The sequence below is a fragment of the Peromyscus californicus genome, unplaced genomic scaffold, assembly GCF_007827085.1.
Source record: "Peromyscus californicus insignis strain IS unplaced genomic scaffold, ASM782708v3 Scaffold_7__1_contigs__length_154581171, whole genome shotgun sequence".
In the NCBI taxonomy this organism is placed as follows: domain Eukaryota; kingdom Metazoa; phylum Chordata; class Mammalia; order Rodentia; family Cricetidae; genus Peromyscus; species Peromyscus californicus.
Window position 1 is genome coordinate 82402787 of NW_026294595.1, and position 7450 is coordinate 82410236.

At 44.3% G+C, this 7450-nt stretch overlaps 1 protein-coding gene across 3 annotated transcripts; it reads left to right on the forward strand.

Annotated features, from left to right (window-relative positions):
• The first annotated feature begins 29 nt into the window (after positions 1-29).
• On the forward strand, positions 30-7448 carry Kcna4 (potassium voltage-gated channel subfamily A member 4). Of its 3 annotated transcripts, none has more exons than XM_052723377.1 (2): positions 30-458; positions 3553-7448. In XM_052723377.1, exon 2 carries the CDS (start codon positions 4314-4316, stop codon positions 6279-6281), a length of 1968 nt encoding a protein of 655 aa, XP_052579337.1. In that variant the 5' UTR covers positions 30-458; positions 3553-4313; the 3' UTR covers positions 6282-7448. The 3 variants fall into 3 exon arrangements, with proteins under 3 accessions (XP_052579337.1, XP_052579338.1, XP_052579339.1); XM_052723378.1 differs by lacking the exon at positions 30-458 and adding an exon at positions 642-821; XM_052723379.1 differs by lacking the exon at positions 30-458 and adding an exon at positions 1995-2641.
• The last annotated feature ends 2 nt before the right edge of the window (positions 7449-7450 follow it).

Below are 7450 nucleotides of genomic sequence, written 5' to 3' on the forward strand. Positions count from 1 at the left end.
CAGCTAGGGGAGGCGTGTGCTGCTCCCGCAGCCAGCTAGAGAGCGAGACTGGGATGAATCCTGGAGAAGGAATCCAGGCTTAACAAGTGATCGCTGCTGTCTAGGATTTTGAGTCTTTTTCGGGGGAACCTTGACTTCCGTTCCCAGCCCAGGTCTGCTGTGCCGAACTCCAGAGGAACCAAGAATCTCCGGGGTCTACCTTGGGGCGTCCCTAATCCCCACCTCTGGGCTCCAGTAAGGAGGACTCTGTGACACCCCCCACCCCCTACCCCGGCCAAGGGGACAGAACTTGTTCCGTGGATATTTGGGAGCCTCCACCTGCCAAATCCGAGTGATTTCTTGTACTGCGCCCCCACCCCCCACGATTCTGCCCCTCCTCCAGCTGTTGCAGCTTGAGGGGGAAAACAAATCACCGGGGGATTTTTCTCTATTTTTATTTTTCTCACTTGCTGGGAACGGTAAGTATGATACCTTTCTTATCTTTCCCCCACCCTACTCTTTTGGCTGTTGAGAAACTGTGGACATTTGAGGAATAAATAATATCGAGAATGTGACAGAAGGACATGAATGGAAGGCGGTTAAAAATAAACCAGGAGGTGGGAGAAGGGAGGTGCAGAGGCAACGCGGCGCTCTGGGGGCAACCCAGGGGATGGGGCGAGTGCGCCCCGCTTAATGTGCCTGAGCGGGAACCCAGGTCTGGAGGCCAGGGCGCAATTAAAGATGTCGTTCCCCAGTGAGGTGGGGTTTAGATTCAGCATCGTTTTCGTTTTGCCTGATCCCAGCCTCACCGTTCCTCTCCTTTGCGAACAGCTGATGAGCGGGTCTGTATTGCTGCCTCTCCCAACATTAGGATGGCATGCATTTTCAGAGTGTTTGAGCAGTCCACGGGGACTGGATAAATGGTGTGCAATGAAGTACGTGTTTCTTACGGTGTTGACTTGTCTGATTGTATCACCTTTTTAATTGTTAATTTTGTCCCCTTTCTTTCTGCTCTTCTCTCAGATTTGGTTCAGGTACCACCCTACCACAGTTGCAGAAATTAGCATCTTGAGAGGAAAACAGCTTTGCTGTTGTTGGATAAGAGAAGAGGGATGCTTGGCTGGTGTTTGGGAGTATAGAGATAGGAATAGGTACCTTGCAAAATCCTATTAGTTTAATGGTGTTAAGAAAGGAGGAGGAAAACCCCTGCAAAGGTCTCTTGCACAAAGTATGCTTGATTCTCCTAAGAGGAATACCTGGAGAAAGAGAGATTTTAAACCAATTGGGTTTGTTGGAAAAATGGTTTGATGGGCTTATCTTTTTTCTCTTTCTTTCTTTCTTTCTTTCTTTCTTTCTTTCTTTCTTTCTTTCTTTCTTCCCTCCCCTTTCCCCATCCCTCCCTCCTTCTCTCCCTCCCTCTCTTCTCCCTTTCCTTCTTTCTGCCTCTCTAGGATAGTGAGGTAACTAGGAGCCAATTAAAAGGAACACAGTTTGCTTTTTGAATGTGGAAGAGTGACTTAGAAAAACAGTAATTAACAAGCCTAAATAAATATATGAATAAGGAAGCATTTGCTGTAGGGCAGAAAGACGGTGATTCTAGAGCTAGTAGAGTTAATAGTGAGCTAGAAGATCCTCTAATCCACGACCTTTGGGGGAGTTGCTTGGGTGGTAGGGGGAGCTGTACATTTGTAAATATATGGGCATGTCAGTTACTTAGGACTTACTTAAGTGATATATATGCAAACTGTGGATGTTGAGAAGTTGAACAAATTCTCAGGCTATTTGGACTGTGCCAATCTTAAGGATGTTGTCTGACATGCCAAAGTGAACATACGTAGCCATAGGACAGTTTTATAAGTAAAGTCTTGGAGACCTCTCCATGGTAAACATTTCTGAATGTAAGCTGATGTGATGAGTCAGACAGAGGAGGAGATGTCACCAGGGATAACTTCTGAGGTGTATTCCTGGATTGTTATTATTATATTTTTGTCTAATCAAGTGTGTGTGTGTGTGTGTGTGATATCTTCTGTTTGCCATTTTCCTGCTTTTCATTTAAGTTATGGGACTGACACCAACAGCAAAGAGCAGCAGGTGCTCAAGGGTAGGATCCTGTTAATGGCTTCACAAAGCCATTGCTCTCATGTTGCCCAAGTGTTTCCAATAATAGAAGCTAGAGGATGCCCTGAATTCTACCTGTTATCATCCTTCCCAATTCTTTGGGTCACTTTCTGTATTCTTAGAAGTCTTCTTGGAAGAAGCAGGAGGAGACTGGAGTTAGGGGCAGAAGGTTTCTGAACTTCTGGCTGGGGAGCTGAATTCAATGGACTTAGGAGAGCAAAGTAAGAAAAGAGGGCCAGGAGGTGATGGCAGGGCAGATTGGGGTCTGCCAAAAATTGTGGGGTGAACTGGAGAATGAGAGAGCAGGATAAGATTAAAAGGGGGTAGAGTGTGTACTCCAAGGGCAACATCCACACATTCCAGAAGAGTAGAGCAGGTGAACACGGAGGTTTCAAGGAGAGGGGATGGTTACTAAGAGATGTGGGAACTGGGATTTGCTTCGAGGCTGTGGGTGGCAGGGAGTGTTCAGGAAGCTGGAGTAGAGAAAAAAACAACAGGGGCATGTTTCATGGGATCAGAGAATGCCAGATTCAGATTCTTACTGGTGAGTGTCGTAGTACCCTGGATGGTGCTCAAGTTCCGTCCTTCCCCACTTTAGACAGTGGCAAAGACTGTGAATTTTGGGAGTGGGTGGGTAGGTGACAACATAGTTTAATGTTGTGTTATCCATAACTGTCATATTCATTGCCATTCATTATGTGCAAGATAGTGTGCCATCTGATAGCATCCATGATCTCAGTTGGTCCTTACAAAGGTGTGTGTGTGGGGGGGGAGGGGATGGACTGTGTTGTTTACACTTTATAGATGAGGTAATTGATGTTCATTCAAGTAGTTTCAGTTTAAACTAAAGAAAACTGTTTTTTTTTCACTTCTTTAATTCTGAGTAAAGTCATAAATGGAAGAGTTCTTAATTCAGCAACATTTTATGAGTGAAAATTTTAAAGAGAATTCCTTGAGATAAATGAATCATGAAAACAGCCACAGAATTGTTATTGTGGAGTGAAGAGAATGCTAGTGAGATTAAAACCTGGCATTGTTGAAGGGGCAGAGGAAAACAAGACCCATGTGGGTTGAGAACGGACAGAAGCAAAATAGATGAGTTGCCACACACAGACACACACAGACACACACACACACACACACACACACAGACATACATACAGACACACACAGACAGACAGACACACACACACACACACACACACACACACACACACACACACACTCTGAACCGAGCTGAACTAATAACCAAAGAAGAAAGCAAGGTGGATGTTGAGTGGGAGAGATTTTAGAGCATCCTGCCCTGTGTTCTTGAAAAGTTATGGTCTCCTGGTGTGTGTCTCGTGATTTGCTTGAGGACAAGAGAAGAAGTGTATGTGGATTAAAGGGCTGTTTGCTCTCTATGGTTTGATTCTTTTTATTTTTCTCCTGTGCTTGTTTCCCATCCCTCCTCAGGTGAAGTGATTCTCTGAATGAGTCTAGCCAAAGGATGTTCTTCATTTCCTGATTTCTATGGAGACCTCAGAGTTGGGTTTGCCTCTGCTGGAACCTCATCTTCCACCCTCTCTGCCTTCCATGGTCTTTGCCTCTTTCTACAACTTGACATTATCTGTGGGTCCATGAAGCCTTTAATGATCTTAGAAATCATCCTCATAGACTGAGCAGCAATGGTTGGACATATTTTAAGCCACATCTTAACATGGGTCAAGCCATCACTAGAAGGCAAGTGCTAAGACTAAAGACATATTTACATTTTATTTAAATTGGATGGACTGGGCTTTGGACAATTTCCATGCAGAAAAATATATTTCATTTTCTAGGCACAACTTCTGGCTGTCAGATTCTTGCTGCCTTTGAGTCTTGTAGCGTCATCACCAACCTCATCCCAGACATACTTCCAGATTTGAACATCTACCCCAAAACAAGTAGGTGTTTGGGAGACCGCAACATTTCATGACTTATGTTTGAGGAGCACTAGGCTGTTGTCTAGACTAGCCAAGCTCTGGAAAGCAACGCTGAATCTCTGAGAAGAGGGAGCATGGGGTGTGCTGATTTAAAAACAGAAAATGCAAAGTTGGACTGAAAATATCCTAAGTCTTCCAGGCAATCTGCTTAAGGCTTCCAAACTTACCTTAATTTGGTAAGAAAATAAGCTGACCTATTTTTCTTTCTTCTTCTCTTACAACTGGAACCAGCCATTTCCCCGAACCACCACCATGGAGGTTGCAATGGTGAGTGCAGAGAGTTCAGGGTGCAACAGTCATATGCCTTATGGTTATGCAGCCCAGGCCCGGGCCCGAGAGCGCGAGAGACTTGCTCACTCCAGGGCGGCGGCAGCTGCTGCTGTGGCAGCTGCCACGGCTGCTGTTGAAGGCACTGGGGGTTCTGGTGGAGGCCCCCATCATCACCACCAGACGCGAGGGGCCTACTCCTCCCATGATCCTCAAGGTAGCCGAGGGAGTCGGAGGCGGCGGCGGCGTCAGCGAACTGAAAAGAAGAAACTCCACCACCGGCAGAGCAGTTTTCCTCATTGCTCGGACTTGATGCCCAGTGGCTCTGAAGAGAAGATCTTGAGGGAGCTGAGTGAGGAAGAGGAAGATGAGGAGGAGGAAGAGGAGGAGGAAGAGGAGGGAAGGTTTTACTATAGTGAAGATGACCATGGGGATGGGTGTTCGTACACAGACCTGCTGCCACAGGATGACGGGGGTGGTGGTGGCTACAGTTCAGTCCGCTACAGTGATTGCTGTGAACGTGTGGTGATAAATGTGTCCGGCCTACGCTTTGAAACCCAAATGAAAACTTTGGCCCAGTTTCCAGAAACTCTGTTGGGAGACCCTGAGAAGAGGACTCAGTACTTCGACCCTTTGCGCAATGAGTATTTTTTTGATAGGAACCGACCCAGCTTTGACGCCATTTTATATTATTACCAGTCAGGAGGGCGCCTGAAGAGGCCAGTCAATGTCCCCTTTGATATCTTCACTGAGGAGGTGAAGTTCTATCAGTTGGGAGAGGAAGCCCTGCTCAAGTTCCGCGAGGATGAGGGCTTTGTGAGAGAAGAGGAGGACAGGGCTCTGCCAGAGAATGAATTTAAAAAACAGATTTGGCTTCTCTTTGAATATCCAGAGAGTTCTAGCCCTGCCAGGGGTATAGCCATTGTATCTGTCCTGGTCATCTTAATCTCTATTGTCATATTTTGCCTGGAAACCTTGCCCGAGTTCAGAGATGATAGAGATCTCATCATGGCCCTGAGTGCAGGTGGGCACAGCAGATTGTTGAATGACACATCGGCATCCCACCTGGAGAACTCAGGGCACACAATATTCAATGACCCTTTCTTCATCGTGGAGACAGTGTGTATTGTGTGGTTTTCCTTTGAGTTTGTGGTTCGATGCTTTGCTTGCCCCAGCCAAGCTCTCTTCTTCAAAAACATCATGAACATCATTGATATTGTCTCCATTTTGCCTTACTTCATCACTCTGGGCACTGATCTGGCCCAGCAGCAAGGAGGTGGCAATGGCCAGCAGCAGCAGGCCATGTCCTTTGCCATCCTCAGGATCATTCGTCTGGTCCGAGTATTCCGGATCTTCAAACTCTCCAGACACTCCAAAGGCCTGCAGATCCTGGGCCACACCCTCAGAGCCAGCATGCGGGAACTGGGCCTCCTTATCTTTTTCCTCTTCATCGGGGTCATTCTCTTTTCCAGTGCTGTATATTTTGCAGAGGCAGATGAACCCACTACCCACTTCCAAAGCATCCCGGATGCGTTTTGGTGGGCTGTGGTAACCATGACAACTGTGGGCTATGGGGACATGAAGCCCATCACAGTGGGAGGAAAGATTGTGGGGTCCCTGTGTGCCATTGCAGGTGTCTTAACCATTGCTTTGCCTGTGCCTGTGATTGTGTCTAACTTTAACTATTTCTACCACAGAGAGACTGAAAATGAGGAGCAGACCCAGCTGACACAAAATGCAGTTAGTTGTCCATACCTCCCTTCTAATTTGCTCAAGAAATTTCGGAGCTCCACTTCTTCATCCCTGGGGGACAAGTCAGAGTATCTAGAGATGGAAGAAGGGGTTAAGGAATCTCTATGTGGAAAGGAAGACAAGTGTCAGGGAAAGGGGGATGATAGTGAGACCGATAAAAACAATTGTTCTAATGCAAAGGCTGTGGAGACCGATGTGTGAATCGCTTTCTTCACCTGCCACTGCCCCCCCATCTCCAAATATATTCATGCATAGAGAGTGCAGTTATGAAAATGAAATATGCAAATGATTGCAATGCATACAGTAGTACACTGTTTAATGGTAATACATGGCATAATTGTGACTAAATTTGTATTGCATATCAAATAAATGATACATCTTGGAGAAGAGGGAGGCTTAAATAGAGCAGATCTATCTTTATATTTTTTAATAGAATGCAAGAATTTTGCACATAATGGGAAAAATGTTAATAGTAAAGATGGTCCTGAGGAGAGCGAGTGTGTGTGTATGTGTGAGCGTGTGTGCACATGGGTACGTAAGTAAATTGTCAACATTGTTGGGAATTGTGCTGTGACGGGAAAAGTTGGCATTCTGAAGTATTTACTATGTAAGAACTAATGAATTTGAGCAGTCTTTTATCAGTGTTTTAATAATATCTCCTATGTCTTTGGATTCCGTAGTTGTTTTTTTAGAAATTGTAAGAATTACTGTGTAGAAAAAAGAGAAAGTAAATTATTTAATAGAATATAGGTCACAATTTAATCTTGGATTTAATTAAAGTTTATTTTTAACTGGAAATTAACTTTTGAAAAGGCTGCAGGGGCCTTTAGAAATTGATTATATTTTATTATTAATTTTGGGGAGGTATAATAGCAAATGCCTAACATTCTGGAGGAAATGTACCAAGTTTTGTTCACAGGTCATGAGACTGGAATTTTTTTCTTTTGCACTACTTTTTATGCTGAAGACAGAGAGAGACTTCATACTGTGAATGTTTACTAAAATACTGATCAGTTCAATGACAATCATTGGAAGAATGCTTTCTTAGTCTTATTTTATCATTTTTTTCCTTTCGTGAGACTAATGACTACACAGATAACAGCACATGATTCCTGTTTTAAAATCTGAACAACTGATCTACAAAGGGACTATGAAGTAAATTTCAGCAGCTGAATCTTTTGAAATTGGTTTGTTACAATGATGCTTCAGAAACCGTACTATTTTAAATACTCTTATGCCTTTTAAGTCCAGAATAATTTAACCAAAGTTATTGCATGCACAGAAAGAATTCTTGAAGAAATAAGGCACCCAGCAGCTACAGCAATTATGGCTTAAGGTCTTTTTTATTAAATATGCACCAAAATGCTAGA